Raw genomic sequence first — 22849 nt, 5'->3', positions numbered from 1 at the left:
AAATGCCAGCAACAACGGCGTCCACTTACAGCTGCAGAAGTCTAAATCAGACATTACTGGGGATCTATGCTTCAAAAGGGAAATCTGCAATGTAGCTATGTCATAACTGCAAGCCCACAAACCCGCAAACCCATCAAAACAATGTAACTACATGTCCAGTCAATGCCGCATGTGGCTACTGTCATTGGCTTGGTCAGTACTGTCAATTTTTCTTGTGCATTTTTTCACTGCAGTTTAGGAATTTATCAGTAAGAGACAACAATCTTGGTCTTAATACAAGCACTAACAATCTTAGCATTGCTTGAGGGAGACTGCTGAAACTAATTTCAATTTCCATTAAATTTTACAAAAGTATGCAGGGAGTTCCTGAAGGACAAATAAACTGATACCATCTGGCCACAGTTGCTAATGTCCATCAGCAACTGTACAAACACATAAAGGCACTAACATCTTATAGCCACAATCTGTGTGCTATAGGTTGACACTTAAAATTCGCTAATTTCTATGGGGCGATCGTGGCTCAAGAGTTGGGAGTTCGCCTCGTAATCGGAAGGTTGCCGGTTCGAGCCCCGGCTTGGACAGTCTCGGTCGTTGTGTCCTTGGGCAAGACACTTCACCCGTTGCCTACTGGTGGTGGTCAGAGGGCCCAGTGGCGCCAGTATCCGGCAGCCTCGCCTCTGTCAGTGCGCCCCAGGGTGGCTGTGGCTACAATGTAGCTTGCCATCACCAGTGTGTGAATGTGTGTGTGAATGGGTGGATGACTAGATATGTAAAGCGCTTTGGGGTCCTTAGGGACTAGTAAAGCGCTATATAAATACAGGCCATTTACCATTTAAAAAAAAAAAAAACAACAACAACCCCAAAACAAGACAAAAAATAAAACAAGCAAAAACTGTTAAAAAAAATAAAAATCCTTGATTAAAAATACTTACAAACATATAAACACAAACAGACAAACACACATAACACACTATTAACAAGAAGATGGCTACTTACGGTTCAGTTGGGCCTTGTGTGGGCATCTGTCCTGTAAATCAGAAAGAAAACAAGTACATGAAAATAAGGAGTGACTGGCTCTACAGTCAGAAACATTGCAGTTTTTATGATTAGTAAAAGCTTCCTGCACAAGCCACTGACCTCACTGAGACGTGTGTAAACAGAAGTTGTATAAATAAACACTTAATATTAATTATTTAACCCATACAGTTAAGCCTTAAAATTAAAAGTTATAGTACAAATAAACTTCAGTCTTACCTAGTTTGACATAAAGAACACCTGTGGCAGAAATGACTTTGACTGAGTTCGATGCAACACACTGATAATAGCCCGTATCTGTTGTGTCCAGGTCCTGGATGCGGAGCTTTGAGCCTGCCTCTGTCTTGCGGATGGTTAGGCGTCCCTGTTCCTGTACTACAGGGGCATCATTCTTCAGCCAGCGGATAGACGGCCGAGGATTTCCTGCCACTTTGCAATGAAGGGTGGCTGTCTGCCCCTGAAAGAGCGTGATGTTGTTGACTGGCTTCTGGAACTCCAAAAAATATCCTTGAAGAAGTAAAACATTGGTTTTAAGCCTGATAGTAGCATTCTGTCTAATAAAACATCTGGAGCATCAAGTTTGTTGCATTTGATTGTTAATTGGTACAGTGTGTCTCTGCTTTTATTCTTTGCAGTGAAACCTATTTTAATAATTGTGAGCACACAAGCAGACGGCTCCCCTGAACCAGCAGCAAACTGGGATGCAGCCTGATCAACCCTTGAACCATCACATAATCATAGTATTACTGCTCCAGCTAGAGGGTGTGAGACAAGAGTATAGGAAGATGTTGGAACATCCTTTGTCCTTTCTAGTGTGGTTCTATGGAGAATTTTGTATTGGACAAGTTGTAAGTTGGGGCTTTAGTCGTTTTGAAGGTGTTTAAGCATATTTGTGTCTAGAAGTTTTGATCTGGATTGATGGACTTATCTGTGATGGTTTATTATTCCATAAAAATTTTGTTCGTTTCAAAGCTCTGCAAAGCTTTGGACCATACTTGGGGTAATTGTCTTCATGGTATATAAACCCATGACCAATCAATTTCAGTGTAGAAGGGATGATGAAGCACTAAGATATTGTGGTAGACCATCTTGTTCGTGATACCATCAATTTTCATTCATTTGCCCATGGAGTTTACAGAACTGGAACTCCATTTCCAGGTCTTAAAGTCTCTTTGAAATGAAATTTGAATGTTAGTGAGATTTTTACCTGGATAAATAAAGGACTAATAATATTTATTTTTTTTTGTGTGTGTGTGTGTCCTGTTTGGATCTTTAGCCATCAGAATTGTTGTCTTAAGGCCAAGAAAGATGCCAAGCGGATTTATTTTACCAAGTGGATCATCATGGCCTTGCCATATTGGTCCATTTGATTGACCTTTATTATAATTATGAATTTATTTTATTTTCAGTTGCTACAAACGGGACAGACATGACTGGGGGATAGGACAGGGAGAAAGAATGAAAGAAAGAGAGGGAGAGAAAGAAAACCAGAGGGGAGAAGAGACGGTGAGAAGGGGGGGAAGAAAGAAAAAAGACAAAAACAAAAAAAAAAAAAAACACCTGGGTCACCTGTATGGAGAAAAAAAAACAGAAGAGAAAACAAACAACAAAGAGCAACATAATAAAAAAAACACGGCACCATCACAATAAACTAGCTAGCAGTAGATATCAGTAGATACTAAATAATAAACGATATTGTGCAGCACGTAAGGTAGACAGCGCACAATGTGCTTTGAGGCAGCAGCCAAGAAAGCTGTAGTCCGCGTCTGTGAATACCCGTGTGTACACCTGTGTGCATACCTAATAATAATTTTTTAAAAATAATTCCACATTTGAATCTCCACTGTGTTTCACTGTGGGTGCAGGACATCTATAATCAAAACAGTCTCTAGGTTTACTGCGGACATAAACATGACAATGCTGACCAAAGAGTTTAAATTTGGACTCATCTGTTCACAGCACCTTCCTCCAATCTACAGTCCAGTATTAATGAACCATGTACACAATTTTTCAAAAAAGAAAAAAAGTAAATAACTAAAGTATGGTTCTTAGTTTATTGTTTATACTTTGTCTCTACTCACTTGGTATCATGGTAGCCTTAGTTCTTGTTGTCTGTTTTGCTCATAGTAACCCACTACGAGACTAGCAAAGTAAACCCTAACTTCTGAGTTTTCCTTGATATCCCATTATATCAAGTTTGTAGGTTAAATCTCCGTCTGTGTTAGGTTTTAACTTCTTAATTACTTGTTGTTTTACTTTGAAAGTCTTTTGTCTTGTGTACTGAGAGTCATTTCCCTTTTGTTTTTGTATCCCTGATTTGTTCTCAGTGTGTTTCTCCCTAGGCTCATTATCTTTTGTAATTATTGTCCGATTCTCCGCTTGCCCCTTGTCGCATCGCCCCTTGTCGCATCGCCCCTTGTGGTTGTGTGTCCGTTAGTTCATGGGTTCCCTGATGATTCCTTGTATTATGATCCCTTGCTCCAGCCCTGCTAGGTCTTTTGTTTGTTTGTTTGTTTGTTTTGTTTTTTAATTCTTTGATTTTAGCTTTAAAGCTTCTTTTCTGAGTCTTGCACTTGGATCCACATCTCGTCTGCCACACACCCACTCATGATAGAATTAAGCTTAATTTTGGAAGATGTTAAACTGTATTTTATGAGTGTTTTTGTTATTTAGCCCAATTTCACTGGAATAATGGGTGGGACAAAACAGAAACCCAATCCATGTGAACAGCCTCACAAACAGCAACTTTCAAAATTACCATAATTGCACGGTATATCAAGCTCCTTTCAGTACACTAAAAATAGTTTGATTCCCTGGATAAATCTGGACTGAGGATATTTACTAAACGTGATAGTTTTGCATGACAGTCTTCACTCTAGGAACTGTGAATTGTTGTACAATACCTCAGTTATTTGCTTATAAAAACACATAACAACAACAACTGATCTTACTGTCCCCCACCTGCTGCGCCCCACTTTTTTAAAAACACCCGACTGTACTGATTTTTCTGTTTAGATGTGGAGGCAAAGTCATCAGCCAAAAATATACACAACAATAGTTCTTTTTTTTTATTTTTTATTTTCACTGTGTCCTACATAATCAATTCAATCTTAGAAAATTCATTAAAGTTAGAATTTAGATTCCAATAACATTTGTTTATTTGTTTTTTTGTCATAACATTTTGACCTACTTTTTACAGTCTGTATCACATTTCAGAGCCTGAACTTTTTCAGTTCTACTTGAATAAATAAGTTGATTCAGGACTTTTACCAAAATATTTTTTAACACACGTAAAGAAAGGGAATAAAAAGGAATAGGTGCAGAGATAATGATAAATACACACTAAGATTATGGCTATTGGTACTTCTGCTTTATGAGCAGCAGACAGATTCTGGAGTTCATGCAGTGGAAAAACAGATCTGTGGCCTATTTCCCATCCTGACACAGCACTTCTACTCACAGGCTACAGAAGAGTAATGTTATCATAAAGCTCTTTAATCACAAATTGTTAATTTTTCTGTTATGAAAATAAGTGTGTAAGGGCAGCGCAGTTAGGAAAGGAGAAAAAAGGCATTAGTGATTAAAGGAGTCAAAACAAACAATGAACTGCACAGTTGCCTCCCACGCCCCCCAAAAAACAAAACCCCACACTCCCTTGTATGGGTCAGTCACAACCTTACAGTTCTTTATCATTTCCATGCAGTCCTGGCTGCTACTCCAGTGACTGCCTGGCTTGAAGTTGTGGTGTGACCAGAGGTCCCTGCACTATGACAGTCTTGGTCCAACACTCAGAAGCTAACCGCTGCATAGTGTAAGGGCATCGCCGGCTTTTTAGGCTAATTTATTCTTTATTTTGACAAATGATAATCTGTCAAAAATACACAACTCTGCTGCAATTCACAACACGAAAAATGAAAAAGTTAAGGCCACAACTAAGATTCCGGTTCAAGAGTGTTGCCGCATAACTTTATTGTGAAGCAACATTTTTAATTCTCTTATCAGTCACTTACAGAATGTAATGTAGTCCAGCACAGGTTGGGGCAGAATGCCTGCCGGCCAACACTCAGTGATCCACAGGGCCATCATCATTCTTGGCTGAAGTCCAAACTACTTTGGGACTAGTAAGGTATCAAATATCAAAGCTCAAGTACTTGATTGATTAGGCTTATCCCTGCGAGACAGAAGTAATGAAAAGCAGCTTTCTAACAAAACAGACTTTCCTGCAAGTTTCAAAAGCCTGGCCCACTAAGAGCAATAGCTTGTTTGTCCCAGAAACAACTACTCAAGGAATGCAGCTGATAATTGCACAGAGGAGCTATTCCTAAATCAAAGATACTGAGACAGCAACAGAAATTGTGAATTATAATGTTTTGATCTGCTGATGGGAGTCTGACATATTACTATGAAATAATTATTTAAATCTGCCATGTGCTTTACTCAGAGTTTGGGTGAGCTCGGGGCCTATGGGTCACAAGACAATGCTGTATATATTCTAATTAGGAATGGAAACACTCTACTCAGTCTTTCTGCATCAGTGTTGAATCTTTCCCTTAAAGTACTGACACTACTTGCAATATTCCCAACTAGTTTTTAGCATACAGACCAATGGGTCCTTCCTTGATTAACAGTTTATCTGTCTAGTCACTACTTCTAAGTAGCTCTCCAGATATAATCTACATTGTCAGATGTAGCTCGTGACCACAGCATTTGATTTTAGTCAATAGACAAGCTCAAAAAGTCCAAATGTGACATTTTGATGTGATGACAGAGGTCAGTAGGATGAAACCAAGTCATTGGGTGAAATTATAAAGTGAGATTATGGCTTGGTGAGCTATGTCAAGCTTAAAGTCAGAGTTTTCTCTGTCTCTTGAATGTGGCTCTCTTTTAAATTGGCTAAATCACTGTGAAAATCACAACAGAAAGAAGTGCATAGCAACAGCAAACAGCAAAATACAAGTCATTTTTGATATGGATTATACAAATAGTCCAATAGTAATTGAGCTTTAGGTGTGTACATAACTGACACAAACAGCATCAGAAAACAAAAGGAATTTCAATCTCACCTTCGACTGTTGGCGCAGCTCCACTCTGAGCTTCAGCCACACCACCTATGCCTACTGAGAGGCCCGGATTATCTGGAGGACAGAATTTGAGGGAATGAGTTCAAGTGAAACCTAAAATAAAAACAAGACCATGCAAACTGGTGGAGGTTCCAAGATGTTGCAAAGACTTAAAAATACAGACTGAAATTTTGCATTCTATCCTTGAAATTTCCCCCTCGTGGGACTAATAAAGGTATATCTTATCTTATCTTAAGGTGGTGCTTAAAATTCTGCTTTGTCCCAAGTAGTGAGAATGTAAAAGTGCCTCCCAGAATTTTAAATGCGGAATTTTCATTTGATGTAAATGAAGGAGGCCCTCTGCAAACTAAACTAAAGTGGATGCCTGCAAAACTGTCTTTTTGGCAAAGAAAAACCCCTCCACAACATGTAGCCCATGCAAAAATATGCTTGAGGAGGTAGGCATATCATTGTTAAAGGTAAGACGTGCCTTGATAAATGTGGATATATTTTTCATGGTATACCAAGATAGAGTGACAAACCAACAAATATGTGCTATGTCTGTTCAACCATTTATAAAAATAAAATAAATAATAATAATCAGCTATAAGAGGTTCGTTGACCCACTATTAATCATGTGCTTCATCACATAAGTCAAGGTGTGAAAACAGGTGTGAGCCATTACCACTACAGGCTGGATGAGAGTTGAAACATCTTCGATAATTAAAAAAATAAATAAAAATCCAGTCACTTTATTTCCAGGTTCCTTAGACTACCATGATCTGGATGACTGATAACCTTCACAGCAAAGCTAGTACAATGTTGCAATTTTTTTTTTTATTCCTGCACATTTGTGTCAAATGAGAAATGCCATTTCTGTTAAATCACATTCAGTCCTCAATTTACATTTTACATCATCCACTACAAGAATGAAAGACAAAGCCTAAGAAGACAAAACCATCATCATGCAAACCTCTAGGATCCACTTAATGGGGATACAGTCAGGTTTAATAAGTGCTGTCAAAGGTCTTTATAATTGTGTTCAGAGTAGTATTAAGGACTCTAATAAACTAATGTTTATGCTGCACTATAGTAAAAACCAAGAAAACCAAAAACTGAGTTAAACTTCCTAAGGCCTGGTCAAACCAGGCAGCAGCTGTGATTGATTACATGTATCAAATGCCTTGGAAAATGAGGGACTTGGGGCAATGGGATGCTTTTCCATCCGCAGCTGAATAGGGCTGCTGGCTGCTGCATTCCAAGAGCTTGCTGCCTCTGTCATGAAAAGGCCCTTTGAGCGCTAAGAGGCCAGGCTACGGCTCTATGTGCTGGGGTTTTGACTGAGGGCTGTCTGGCACACCACAACACTTTCCTTCCCTCTCCTGGCTATCTTGCTGAAAATGTGTGTGCTGATCTCCTCCTGTAGCATAGTGTATTGACCCTTGTCTTTGTTATTATTCATCCTACACTCATCTACACTTTTATGCCTTTTTTATGCCCTACACTCTTATTCTCTGAGATTTCTGATATTTTCAGAGAGCAGGCTGGAGTTCTACAAAAATGTACTGAAAGCAGAGCTACTTCAGAGAGATGTTGCTAGTTGAATAAAATCTCAAATTTAGTAAGGAGAGGTAAAGAACCACAGAATCAAAGGAGGAAATCATGATTTGAAATCTAATCACTGTCTTCATTCTCACAAAGAATGCTTGTGGTTGAAGGAGTTCTGCAAAGCCACAAGGAGCATACTGAAAATGCAACAATACATATTTTTGTTTAATTAATACACATTCCAGAGAGCTACTGAGATCTGTTGATCAGCTAGTATGGTGTCATCTTGTCACCACCTGATGAAGTTGTCTAGAAGTGATAATGTCACCTAAATAAAAATAAATAAATAAACACACACCCAAGGACAGAGAGGAAACAACAGCAGTCAGTATGGTGATTCACATGGTGAGAATGTCTCCATTCCCATCACGGCCACCCAAATCACCAAAGACAGAACACTAAAACCTATGGTTGTGACAGACAGCCACAAAAACCTAGAGACCTCAGGCCTTGCGACCCACATTGACGATCAAGATCAAACCCAAAACACCCTCACCAAGATCTAACAGAGGCCAGACAGCTCATCGAAGACTCACCCCGGAAGCACAAACAGCCAGGAAGAACAGTCCAAAGCACTGCAAAGAGCCAAGAGACAGCTAATAAGAGCCCAGGAAGGACATCATTTGGCACAACCATGGCCGCGAGGCACAACCCCATTCGTTCCCGGTGACCCTGCCATTAGGGGAGGGCAAAAGCAGCATGAGCAACACCCCGGCTCTAGCCCAGCCCATTCCATTCACCCAGCATCCATCTACGTTAACTCACTAACGGAGATTTGCAGCGTTAATGCGGTAATAGCTTTAACGTTATTTTAACAAGATTAGTGCTGTCAGCACTATTCAATTTACATAACACCAAACCACAACAATAATTACCTCAAGGCACTTTCTAGTATAAGGTAAAGACCCTACAATACCCTACAGGGAAAAAAAGGAATAAAAAAAAACAAAAAAACGGAGAAAACATTGACAATCAGAAGAAACACTATGCTCTGTCTATAATCATTGTCAAGAAGGAAAGTTTTAGCCTTAACTTTAAAAGTAGAAAGGGTGTCTGTTTACCAAATTCAAAGTGAGAGCTGGTTCCACAGAAGAGGGGCCTGAAAACTCCATTCCACTTTTAAATTTCCCAGGAACTACAAGTAAACCAGCAGTCTGAGAGTGAAGTGCTCTATTGGTGTCATACAGAAATATGACGTCTTTAAGATAAGCTGGGGCCTGATTTTTCAAAACCTTGAATGTGAAGAGCAGGATTTTAAATTCGATCATGGATTTAACAGGGAGTCAATATAGAGAAGCCAAGACAGGAGAAATATGCTCTTTTTAGTCCCATGCAGTACACTGGCTGCAGCATTTTGGATCAACTGTAGGCTTTTCAAGCAGTTTTTAGGACAACCTGATAATAATCAATAACAATAATCCAGCCTAGAAGTAATGAATAGATTAACCAGTTTTTCAGCATCACTCAGAGACAGAATGTTTCTAATTTTAAGGATATTGCACAAAATGAAGCAAAGCAGTCCTGCATATTTGAGAAAATGACTCAAAGGTTCTGCAATGTGACTGGAGGCCAATCTAAAGTACATATCTGGTTAGACACCACGTTTCTAAGGGCCAAGTGCAATAACCCCAGTTTTATTCGACTTTAAAAGCAATAAATTAGAGGACATCCAGGTATCACTATTATTAATGGAGGCCGAGGAGTGGGTAAACATCTTACACACTGAGCAGAAAGGTAGATGAGGGACAGGTGAATAGTCCATCAGCTATGAGCTGTGAATATAATTAGCAGGTGATTATCCAATGCAAACTCTTTTTAAAGTATGTGAAGGTTGTAATATAAAATACAAGCTTTTACATAAAAAATTTATTTAAAAAAAAAAAAAAAAGACTACACAAAACACCGCTGTGCATTGTAACAGAAACATGAAGCAGTACTTTACCGCAAAGAGAACTGGAACCAAGTCTGGTTACATGATTTTATATACATGATGTACAGTGACTAAGGAGAAGGTGCATGACATCCACTAATCAAAGGGTCCATAGGCACTAATAAACGCCAAACTGTCTGTGATATATTTACTAAGGTTTAGCATTTCAAAAGGTAAAAAAATACAAAATAAACAAAAAAAAAAACCTGTTTGAATATCAGTCCATTTACTATTTTGACCAAAGTAATTATACAGAAGCCTCAAAGATACTACTTTGTATAGTTTCTTTCTTCTTTTTCAACATGTGCTACAAACTAACCTCTGTAAATGCACTCTTTTTACTACCTCACTCACGCTACCCAATCTTAAAAGTTTTCCATCTACTAGAGTTTGAAATGCTTATAAAATACACCATTAATACTAATATACTATCCATCCATCCATTCATCTTCTTCTACTTATCAGTGGCCGGGTCACAGGGGGCAGCGGCCTAAGCAGAGAAGACCAGACCTCTCTGTCCCCTGCCACCTCTTCCAGCTTGTCCGGGGGAACACCAAGGCGTTCCCAGGCCAGCCAAGAGATATAATCTCTCCAGCATGACTTGGATCTGCCCGCTTTTACATACTCCGCAGGTCTGGTAATACGATTACAAAATCTATCATTGACCTGCGGCCTAGCATGTCCTGGTGCCACGTGCGCTTATGGACACTTATGTTCAAACATGGTGTTCGTTATACCAAATTACGGTTTGCGCAGAAGTCCAACAACAAAACACTGTTTGGGTTCAGATCCAGGAGGCCATTCCTCTCAGTCACGCCACTCCAGGTCTCATTGCCATTGCATACATGAGCATTGAAGTCTCCCAGTAGGATAACAGAGTCCCCAGGCGGAGCACCCACCAGCACCCCACCAAGGGACCCCAAGAAGGCTGGGCTCCAAGAAGAGTGGCGCCCTGTCGTCATCACTTATGCGCCGAGTGGCACAAAAGCGCAGTCGACAGTCAGGACCAAGTCCCCGACCCGAAGGCACAGGGAACAAACCCTCTTGTCCACTGGGAGAAACCCCCATGTACAGGCAGCAAGCCGAGGGGATACTAGGATACCCACTACAGCCCACCGCCAGGGGCAACTCCACACTGAGACAGAGTCCAGCCCCTCTCCAGGAGACTGGTTCCAGAGCCCAAGCTGTGGTGAGCCCAACTATATCTAGCCAGTACTTCTCAACTTCACGCATCAGTTCAGGCTCCTTCCCCACCAGAGAGGTGACATTCCATGTTCCAGTTGCTAGTCTTGGTAGCCGGGGATTGGTTCACCAAGGCTTCCCCTCCTGGCCGTGTGCAGCACACAATGCACGCAAACCCTACGGCACCTCCTGTGGGTAGTGGGCCTGCAGGAGGTGGGGCCATGTCCCTTTTTTGGGATGTGCCCGGCCAGGCCCCATGGACTAAGGCCCAGCCACCAGATGCTGGCCCCCTCCCCGGGCCTGGCTCCAGGGCGGGGGCCCCGGTAACGCAATCCTGGGCAGGGTGAACTACCCTTGGTGTTCTGTGTGCCATGGGAGACCCTACCATGGGTCAGAAGCCCCTGGACAACATAGCCCCTGGGATCCCTGGGACACCCAAACCCCCCCACGATATGGTAGCAAATCACGGAGGGCTAGAATAATGACTTACTAATACAAAGAAAAAAGAAAAAAAGAAAAAGAAAACAAATAAAATTTGTGTTTAGGACATTAACAAGAGGCAAAATTATGTTTTGTTGCTTTCAGCCTATTTTACATGTCCAAGGCTAAAGACTTATATGCATTTACACATATGACACAACAGTGGTAACTTCATGTGTGTTCATTTAAGCATTTTGATTTACTGAAATGAACACCATTTATTATTTACCTATAATTACATACATAACCACACATACTCTATAATTAAAGCAAATGCAAAAAGAAAGAAATCTTCATTCTGTCAGTATTGTGGGATAACGCTTTGAGGACCCAAGCCAGCAACGTTATGTATACATGGTATGTATCACATAAAAAAAACAAACAAACAAACAAACAAACAAACAAACAAACAAAAATGGTTACATTGTAATGTTGGTTCTCTGAATGAGAGGCTCCCTCTTCAGTCAGTTACATATTCCATAGGTATGAAGCAACTCTTTAAGACACCCAGAGATGAGGGAGTACTGGTCAGCTGGAAGAGTAAAAGGAGTGAAGGTATAGAAGATAGTCAGTGACCCCTGGCCACTTTGATTTACTGAAAATTGGTGCGTTCCAAAACTCTTGACCATTAGTCTAAGTTAGCTGTTTAAAACTACTCTTTCAAGAACTTTTCAAATAAAAGGAAGGTTGGAGATTCACCAGTTAGCTAGAACATCTATGGCTTTTTAAGTAATGGTCTAATTACTGCCACCTTAAAGGCCTGTGGTACATAGCCCATTAATAGAGATGGGTTGATCATTGGTAGGTCATCTTTAAGCTTCTTTGGCAGAATGGGGTCTAATAAACATGTTGATGCTTTGAAAGAAGTAATTACTGAAGTTAACTAACTAACGATCAACTGAAGAGAAAGAGTCTAGATAAGTATCAGAGGCAATGAAAGCAGTTGTATATAATGTAAATGCCGGCAAAGCCACTTTACTTTGCACCTTTATTTTGAAGAGTACCTTAGCACTTCCTCTTTTATTGTGTCAGACTTCCTGTTCTGTTCTCGGTGAGGCGACGCAAACACGTTGCTTCAGAGTGAGTAAAAGCGTTTGTTTTTGAGGGTACTCATGCAAAACTATGTGTTTTATTTATCTGTCACATGCTATAACTTTGAAAGTTTACTCAATGTGGTTGAATTCGTTTTTTATTGTGTATGCATGTCATTTGTTTGTGGTGTGGAAAGACTGGCTAAGAGATGTGCATGGAGGAGGTTGGCTAGCTGATTCAGCATGATTAGCACCCTTGGAAGCAGAAAGAGGTTGGTTAATGATTGCAAATGATTGTTTATGTATTTAAGAGACAGAATGGTTGTTGTTAATTCATTTTATTAAATGCTGTAACATAAGTAGTTTAAAAACTATTGATTTATGTCAATGTCACTATTTGAGTTAATCAAAATAATTTTCTATGGTAAAATGTGAACATTTCTGCACTTTTTACGTAAATGTTTAATGGTATTTGTTTGTGCATCTTTATAGTTTTCACGGTGCCATATTGTCGGTGGTTAAAAGAGGAGAGAATAAAGTTGCATCAGTCGAAGCTCTCTGCCTCACGAGTGGTAATTCCAAGTGGGCAGCTACAGTGAAAACTCCTTGACTGCAAGAGACCTGCCATCCCTGCAGAGAACCTGACACCATTTCATCAGAGATCCAGCTACCAACCTGTTACCAGCCAGCTGATTCCACTCGCATCCACAAACTGCACTCGCAAGGTTAGAAAGAACAGCATACTAAAACTCAAGACTCCAGATACTGAAAGAGACATTGACTGCCAAGAAGAAACACGGGACTGCTTACACACATGCACAAGCTTAATGCATAACTAGAAACTCTTTAAATAATGTTACGAGGCCAAAATAATTCATGGACTGCCAACACATAATATCCCTGAATCTGGTTAATGTTTCTTGGTGAGCGAAATGTGTTTTTTGTGGAATAATAATTCACAGGATGTCTGTTTATGAAAAGGTTTAAAAGGTGAAGCTCATTAGCTAATTTATGAACATTTGTTGTTGCTGTCTTACACTAAACATACCTTTGAATGTCCATAATCAGTAAATGTTTGACATAGCGTTACTCTGTGGTAAAGATTAACTACAGCTTTAAAGTATAGTCAAGCAGTAAGGCAATCAAAGCTACAATCGACTTAAGGCAGCTACAGAAACAAAATGTCACTACCGGAAGAGCAAACAGACAACCCCACAAACGCACCATGTGAATCCAGCTCATCAGAAGAAGAAACAGGCAACCCTATGAACGCACCATGCAAATCTAGCTCACGTGAGAGAAAATTAACAGAGAAAGGCCTAGAGATGCAAAAGCACGATATCAGAAAGCGTGAAAAATCATTCAACAAGACTTATGACTCTTGGAAGCTCGTAGCAAGGGAAACTAGAACAAAACTAAAATCCCTCTGCTCAGCAGAAGACCTCAATAAACTGCAGCAAAACATTGAAGCAAAGCACGACGCTATAAGTTCACAGTATGAACCTATCCTGCGTAACAGTAACACCACACCTGACATTGTCAACAAAATGGACGCCTGTGTTACGCTAACAAAGGAGGTATGTAACCTCATAAGTGACCGTCTAAAGACCGTTCATGAGGAATATAATAACCATCTTGAGAAAGAAAGAGTAAGAGAAGTGTTAAGCAAGAACGAATATGGGTCTGTTTTTGGCAACAGCATAACAGAAACTGCAAGCTCTATAGAGTTGTCAGAGCAATTGAGCCGTCACTCTGGCTCATCCTGTACCCGCAACAGTAGAGTAGATGCAGAAGCAGAGCTTGCTGCCAAGCTGGAGCAATCAAAGGCTATGGAAGAAATTCAAGCACAGCAAGCACATCTTCACAAGTTAGAAAGTGAATGGAAACTCAAAGAGGCAAGAATGTTGTCAGAAATTAAACTAAAAGAGGTGGAAATGCAACAACAGTTGGAACAAGAAAGAGCAAAACTACAGCAGTTACAAGCAGACAAAGAAGTTGCTATAGCAATAGCTCGCGTGAAGGCGTACAACAGCCTTGAAGGGTTTGAGAACCACAACGGGGAAATTGATAGTAAAATTAGCTCTGCTTGCTACAGAAGGCAAATTGAACCTCAGCTGAATCCAAATGCCGCATCATTCCAACCCCACCAAGCAATTCCAGAAATGACAATGACCCAGGAGTCTGTCAGCTTAGCACAAGCAATCGCTAGCTCATTAAGTATGAATCGCTTGCCAGTCCCTGAGCCTGCCACATTCAGTGGGGACCCTTTCCAGTTTACCGATTGGAAAATGTCATTCATTAATCTGATTGACCGAAAACCCCTTCCAGCAAGCGAGAAGATGTTTTATCTGAAAAATTATCTTGCAGGAGAAGCACGCAAAGCGGTAGAAGGTTTCTTTTACCAAAATTCAGAAAATGCATACAAGGGAGCATGGAAGGTCTTAGAGGACAGATATGGGAACCCATTCATTATACAGAAAGCATTTCGTGATAAACTCATGAGATGGCCGAAAATCAGCGCAAATGACCCACTAGCGCTACGAGAGTTTGCTGATTTCCTCAAAGGATGCTCTGAAGCAATCCCACACGTCAAAGGACTAGCTATCCTAAACGATTGTGAAGAAAATCACAAATTGCTCAAAAAACTGCCAGAATGGATCGTGCGCAAGTGGAGTCGAATTGTCGTAGATGAACTTGACGAATCTGGCACCTATCCAAATCTTGCATGCTTCACAGACTTCCTGAGTAGAGCAGCACGGATAGCTTGCAACCCGATAGCTTCTCCACTGTTGATGAATTTCAAACCTGTAGATGATCGAATCCCAAAGAGAGCCAAAGTCTTCAACACAAACATGCAACCAAAGAGTTCCGCTCAGGAGAAACAAGACACAAACATTAGTAAACCAAAATCACCTTGTTCTGTTTGTAGAAATGAAACTCATGGAATCTCAAGGTGTCCCATCTTTGCAGCTAAGAGTGTTGAAGATAAAAAGGTATTCATCCATGAAAACCGGCTCTGCTTTGGATGTTTAAGAAAAGGTCATATCACCAAAGATTGCAAAAGGCGACACACGTGCAACATTTGTGAACGTCGTCATCCAACCTGCTTGCACGAAAACAGAAAGCAAAACCCTGCAGAAGCAGTAACAAATAGCCCCACAGAAGAACCTGCAAGCCAGGAAACACACAAGGTCATGTCTCATACATCAACACAACGCGTTTCGGCTACCTCAAGTATTGTCCCAGTCTTTGTGTCTTCTGTACAAGAACCACAGAGAGAAATACTCACCTATGCATTGCTAGACACACAAAGTGACTCAACATTTGTCTTGGAGGACATACTTGATAAGCTGAATGTGGATGTCCAACCAGTAAAACTGAAACTCAGTACCATGACGGCTATTGACACAGTCATTTCGAGTAAGAGTGTTCATGGTTTACAAGTCAGAGGACTCCACTCTGAGAGTTGTATCCAACTACAACAGGCTTATAGCCGCGACTTTATCCCAGTGGACAAGTCGTACATCCCAACAAAGGAAACAGCATTACTGTGGCCTCATCTCAGAAGCTTGGCGGAAAAGTTGCCGCCTCTCCAAGATTGTGATGTAGGGCTCCTGATTGGATATGACTGTCCATCTGCGCTGGCTCCTCTTGAAGTCATCATAGGTGACAAGCATGAACCCTTCGCACAAAGGTCAGAACTAGGATGGAGTATAATTGGCTCATCAAACCCCCACCTAGACAGACAAGGAAACCAAAGCTTTGTGCATCGGCTCACAGTAAAAGAGTTGCCTGTTCCATCAGCGACAGATGTTCTAAAAGCCCTGGAATCAGATTTTGCTGAGAGAACCTATGAGAACAAATATGTGTCCCAAGAAGATGTCCATTTCATACAGTTCCTCAGTAATCACATCACACAAAGGAAAGATGGACATTACGAAATGCCTCTCCCTTTCAAAGGGAACAGCCCACCCAACCTGCCAAACAACAAGAGGTTAGCCACAGTACGTCTACAGTGTCTCAAGAAAAAACTAAAGGCCAACAAACAATACTACGATCAGTACCGAACATTCATGGAGGAAACCATCAACAGGGGTGATGCAGAGCCTGTTCCAACAACATCTCAGGGGCAGACCGAGTGGTACCTACCACATCATGGAATCTATCACCCCAGGAAGCCGGACAAACTAAGAGTTGTTTTTGATTGTTCGGCCAAATCCCATGGTGTCTCTCTGAATGATACCCTATTAACTGGACCTGATCTTATCAACCCTCTGGTTGGAGTGCTTTGCAGATTTCGGAAAGAAGCCGTGGCCGTAATCTGTGACATTGAAAGAATGTTCTATCAATTCGCTGTCACCCCTGAATCCAGAAACTATCTGAAATTCCTCTGGTGGAAAGAAGGTGATTTGGAGAAAGAACCTCAGGAGTACAGAATGGCAGTTCATCTGTTTGGAGCTGCATCATCTCCAGGATGCGCCAATTTCGGTTTAAAGCATCTCGCACGACAACATCAAACTGATTATCCTCTAGCATCAGCCTTTGTGAAAAAAAACTTCTACGTTGATGATGGATTAACCAGCGTTCCATCAGTTGAGGAAGCCAAAGAACTGATCATTCAGTCACAAGAGTTGTGCAGAAAGGGAGGCATGCGCCTTCACAAATTCAACTCAAATGAAGAAGCTGCTCTCTCCAACTTAGACCCTTCTGAAAGAGCAGCAACCATTGAACCTCGTGGGTTTGACCCATCCCCTTCAGAACGCGCTCTTGGCATTCAGTGGTCGATAGAGGACGACACCTTCAGTTTTAACATCAGCCTGAAAGATCAGTCTTCGACTCGCCGTGGTTGTTTGTCCGTCATTGCCTCACTCTACGATCCACTTGGATTTATCGCTCCATTCAGCCTAAGTGGAAAACTTATCCTACAAGAGCTTTGTCACAGAGGCATTGGATGGGACGACCCACTCCCAGAAGATGTGAAGCCACGGTGGGAGAAATGGATAAATGGTCTTTTCAAGTTGAAGGAGGTCTCAATTCCAAGATGTTACCACCCACACGACTTCCAAAACATTGTCAGAGTAGAGCTACACCATTTTTCGGACGCCAGCTGCTTAGGATATGGTGCATGTTCTTACCTGAGATATAAAAATGACAAAGACGAGGTTCATTGCAGCCTTGTGATGGGAAAGGCAAGGGTGGCACCCTCAAAGGTCACAAGTATCCCGAGGCTTGAACTCGCAGCAGCGGTGGTTTCTGCAAAAGTAAGCGTCCTGTTAAAGGCTGAGCTTGACATGAAAATTGATGATGAGTTCTTCTGGACCGATTCCCAAGTGGTACTTGGTTACATCAACAATGACGCTCGCAGGTTCCACATATTTGTCGCAAACCGTGTTCAACTCATTAGAGACAACAGCAATCCCAATCAATGGTATTATGTGGACACCTCAGAAAACCCAGCGGATCATGCATCCAGAGGGCTTCATGTTTCAGACATCCACTCTACAAACTGGCTGCAAGGACCAAAGTTTCTCTGGGAACGTGAGTTACGTCTAACACCTAGCACTCCAGCTGAGTTACTTGTTGGTGATCCCGAGGTCAAGACAATTCAGGTGCTCGCAACTGACGTCAGTACCTTCAATGATATTCTCGATCGTCTGAATCAGTTTTCATCTTGGACAAAACTCATAAAGGTGGTTGCAAGAATCAAAAGACTGAGATCTCAACAAAAGCATACTGAACATGTGACGATCGAGGAGCGTGAGAAGGCTGCTGAAGCAGTGATAAAGATCGTACAGCAGCACGCCTTCCCTCATGAAATAAAAACGTTTCAAGCCAAAGGTGACCTTCCAAACTCAAGCTCTCTCTTCAGTCTTGACCCCATCTGGTCTGATGGACTCTTGCGCGTTGGTGGGAGATTAAAGTGGTCGTCTCTTTGCCACAAAGTGAAGCATCCACTCATCGTACCAAGCAACAGTCATATAACCAAGCTCATTGTGTCCCACTACCATGCTAAGACATGCCATCAAGGTCGAAGCCAGACACAAATGGAGCTTAGAGCAAATGGATTCTGGGTCATTGGTGGGAGCAAGCTGGTGGCCAAAATGATACACACCTGTGTGCTTTGCAGGAAACTTCGACGACCTACAGAGAGCCAGCGAATGGCTGAACTCCCTAAAGAACGTCTTGAAGCCTCAGCACCCTTCACATTTAGCGGCATGGACTGCTTTGGCCCGTTCATTGTGAAGACAGCACGCAAAGAACACAAAAGATATGGTCTGATTTTCACGTGTCTGTATTCAAGAGCTGTCCATATTGAGATGCTTGAAGATTTGTCAACAGACTCTTTCATCAATGCATTGAGATGCTTCATCAGTCTTAGAGGAGCTGTCCAACAATTACACTGTGACCAAGGTTCTAACTTTGTTGGTGCCAGGAACGAATTCAAGGAAGCACTTAAGCAATGCGACGCCAAGCAATTGGAGACCTTCTTATCTGAAAAACAGTGCGAATTTGTCTTCAACGCCCCTTCTGCCAGCCATGCAGGAGGTGTCTGGGAAAGGCAAATAAGAACGGTTAGGAATGTGTTGAATGCAACCTTCGCACAGTGCCCAGGTCGGCTTGATGATGCCTCCCTCAGAACGCTGCTATATGAAGCCATGGCTATTGTCAACAGTCGCCCATTATCAGTTGATGGAATCAACGATCCTCATGCACTGGAACCTTTAACGCCGAATCATCTCATCACGATGAAAACAAAGGTTGCTCTTCCACCCCCCGGAGTGTTCATGAAAGAAGATTTGTATGCTACAAAAAGATGGAGAAGATTCCAATACCTTATTGAACAGTTCTGGGGCCGCTGGAAAAGGGAGTATCTGCTCAACATATCAACAAGGCAAAAATGGCACTTACCTCGGCGTAACCTCAAAGTCAATGATATCGTTGTTATCAAGGACGACAATCTCCCACGAAACCATTGGCAACTAGGTCGAGTTGTGGAGACCTTTCAAGACCATGATGGCTTAGTCCGTCGAGTTAAAGTGCGAGTTGGAGAGAGAAAGCCTCAAAGAAAGCAAGATGCCCCTTCTAAACCTTCAATTATTGAGAGACCAATCCAAAAACTAGTACTACTCCTTGAGAATTAAATAAAATATGTTAAGACAATAATAGTTATGTTTATACACTACCTCAATGCATAAAGTACACTTACCTGTATACCTCTAATAGTTCAATTCAGTCATCCATCTATTAGTATAAGAAATCCTGTACAACTCACTTGCTTTGTGAATTTGTTCGTTCATTGTATCAGGATTTGGTGGGAGTGTAAATGCCGGCAAAGCCACTTTACTTTGCACCTTTATTTTGAAGAGTACCTTAGCACTTCCTCTTTTATTGTGTCAGACTTCCTGTTCTGTTCTCGGTGAGGCGACGCAAACACGTTGCTTCAGAGTGAGTAAAAGCGTTTGTTTTTGAGGGTACTCATGCAAAACTATGTGTTTTATTTATCTGTCACATGCTATAACTTTGAAAGTTTACTCAATGTGGTTGAATTCGTTTTTTATTGTGTATGCATGTCATTTGTTTGTGGTGTGGAAAGACTGGCTAAGAGATGTGCATGGAGGAGGTTGGCTAGCTGATTCAGCATGATTAGCACCCTTTGAAGCAGAAAGAGGTTGGTTAATGATTGCAAATGATTGTTTATGTATTTAAGAGACAGAATGGTTGTTGTTAATTCATTTTATTAAATGCTGTAACATAAGTAGTTTAAAAACTATTGATTTATGTCAATGTCACTATTTGAGTTAATCAAAATAATTTTCTATGGTAAAATGTGAACATTTCTGCACTTTTTACGTAAATGTTTAATGGTATTTGTTTGTGCATCTTTATAGTTTTCACGGTGCCATATTGTCGGTGGTTAAAAGAGGAGAGAATAAAGTTGCATCAGTCGAAGCTCTCTGCCTCACGAGTGGTAATTCCAAGTGGGCAGCTACATATAATGTAAATGGATAATTGATGGAACCCGTCTCCTAGATATTACACACACTGAACTGAACCAACAGTGTTGGGGAGTAACGGAATACATGTACCGCCGTTACGTATTTAAAATACAAAATATGAGTAACTGTATTCCGTTACAGTTACCGTTTAAAAAGGTGGTATTCAGAATACAGTTACTTTGTTGAAATAAATGGATTACACTGCGGTACTTTCCTGTTTCATTTTGTCGCGGGTCAGGACTGTTTGGGTTTTGTTTGACAGCTACGTTCTTTCGTTCCAGGCGGCAGCGTTACGGTTGCCATGGTTACAGGGCGGCTCTCTCTCTCTCTCTCTCGCGACTGTGTTTCCTGGGTGAGAGAGCACCTTTTCGTTGTTGTTGTTGTTGTGCTAAGCTAACAGGCAGAATGCTACAAGCATAGCTCTAAAGAATGTAGCATCATGGGCAGTATAGTCCGTGTTGCAGGGAGAATGGACTGCCATACACGTTATGTGTCTGTGAGCGCGAGGAGGGAGAAAAAGGGGAGTGGAAAGGTACGAGTTGTCATCGAGCAAAAATGGGAGCTGGAAGCATGTAAATATAATAATAACCACTTCAGCCAAGAAGAGAGCCTGACGAGCCCAGTTGTAAGTAAGCTATTAAGACTCGACTGTACACTGTGTTCGTGTTTTCCTCCGAAAACAATAAGTTCCATTGGAGCAGCCTTTCAACGCCTCTCTCTGTCTCTCGCAAGAAAAATTGACCCACACAACAAAGTAAAGCTATTTTTCGGCTATGAGCCGACAGGGACCCCGCCGTATTAGTCAGAGGTCCCTTTACTACAGTTCGGAGTCGCGGACCTTCAATAACAGTAATAAATCACACAGCAATAGTACATTCACGTTGTTGTAAAAAGCATGATAATATATTAAGTAATCCAAAGTATTCAGAATACGTTACTCTCATTGAGTAACGTAACGGAGTACGTTACAGAATACATTTTGGGGCATGTATTCTGTATTCTGTAACGGAATACATTTTAAAAGTAACCTTCCCAACACTGTGAACCAATAACTTTCCATTTCTGGTAACAATACAAATCCAGTTATATCTATTCAAAGCACCCGTATACCACAGTTATTAGGTCATCCATGGCTGAGTAAATATAACCATCATATTGACTGGACTTTTCGAAAAACATTTAGCACTCTCGCTCCCACCACGCTATAGACCTGTTTCCTAGTGCTTCAATTCCTACAAGCTGTCTTCATAGATAACTCCAAAGACAAAATTCTCCCTCAGTTCAGCATTACTTTACCTTAAGATGGAAGCACAAATCTCTGAGGAGTTCATGGATGGCATGGTCTGCTATCCCTGACAAAACCAGAGGCATCCCGATAAGCCAGGGATGCTGGGAATCTCCTATAATGAGGAAGATACTGTCATGGTTCCCCAGTCTAGAGCCTTGCATTGGGACTGGGATCAGACCCAACGCACATTTTGCAGGAGCAGTTATAGGGTCACCACAGGTGGTAGCAGGCAGCTAAAAATAGATAGCAGGTCCCAAGATTGTTAGGAGGATGGAGAGTGCAACAGAAATTTAAGAGACCATAACTGCAACAACATTTTTGAAGTATAAAACTGGACAGGTTGGAGAGTATAGAACTAAAGAAAAGAGGAAAATTGGATATTTGGAAAGGTTTTTAAATCGCTATAAATCAAGAAGGCAAAGAGCTAGACATTGTGTATTTTGAGAAATGTGACAAAGTTCAGCCATGTGACGAGCTTGCTATCTTGGTGGGCAAAACTACTTCACCATGACCGCAAATAGAGGACAGTCGGTAGTACTGCAGGACTACAGTGTATTTTTTTTTCACCTGTCTCGAGGCAAGAGTACTTGGATCATCTATCCATGGAGGAAAAACAAAGATACGAAGGGAAAACATAAATTTTGTGGTCTTGTGATCCATATTCTGCCCCGATAGCTTTAATTAAATCCCTGAAAGTGGCAACATCCCTCCCAGAGCTCCTTGTTCAGTGACATCTACATGTATGTTGTAGAGAATCTGTCACCTTAAACTGCTGCCAGGATGAAAGCTAAAGTACCGACAGCTACTTGCATTTTCGATCTGAATGGGTAAATAATGCCACTATGTAGGAGGGAAAGAACAAGAAATCGTTCATCCGTATATAAAAAAAGATAAGCGCTACTTAACTAGCTTAAGCAAACTACCAAACGTAAATCTTACATTATGTTTGCCTGGACATTTACAGTTTAGGGCCAGGAAAGTTCTGGTAGTATTAATTTTTTTACATCAATGTTGTGCCATAACTGTAAGTTGACTAAGTATTTTTCTCATGTCTGTAGATCATTTCTACAGTTTAAATGAGCCACCACTGACAGTTGGGGTCTCTGCAGTGGTCTTCTGGCTTTGATTGGTGTGGAGAGATACTGTGTGGACTGGATAAACATGTTTGAACATGTACCTAAGTGTATCACATACATCTAGATGGAAGATTAGGTAACCACAGGATCAAGAATTTTCCA

The 22849-nt window shown here is 41.2% G+C and overlaps 1 protein-coding gene across 1 annotated transcript in view; it reads right to left on the bottom strand.

Annotated features, from left to right (window-relative positions):
* Positions 1-968: 968 nt before the first annotated feature.
* The window catches only part of LOC113025228 (tyrosine-protein kinase transmembrane receptor ROR2-like), a 34288-nt gene continuing 12407 nt past the window's right edge, over positions 969-22849 (bottom strand). The window contains exons 2-4 of the mRNA XM_026172749.1: positions 6099-6170; positions 1255-1542; positions 969-1027 (exon numbers count right to left, since the gene is read on the bottom strand). Coding sequence (XP_026028534.1) covers positions 993-1027; positions 1255-1542; positions 6099-6170 — 395 coding nt within the window. The 3' untranslated portion in view covers positions 969-992. The remainder of the gene's footprint in view (positions 1028-1254; positions 1543-6098; positions 6171-22849) is intronic.

The sequence above is a fragment of the Astatotilapia calliptera genome, chromosome 7, assembly GCF_900246225.1.
Source record: "Astatotilapia calliptera chromosome 7, fAstCal1.2, whole genome shotgun sequence".
In the NCBI taxonomy this organism is placed as follows: Eukaryota; Metazoa; Chordata; class Actinopteri; order Cichliformes; family Cichlidae; genus Astatotilapia; species Astatotilapia calliptera.
The sequence above is the reverse complement of the archived record's forward strand: the minus strand, read 5'-3'. Positions and strand labels throughout refer to the sequence as shown.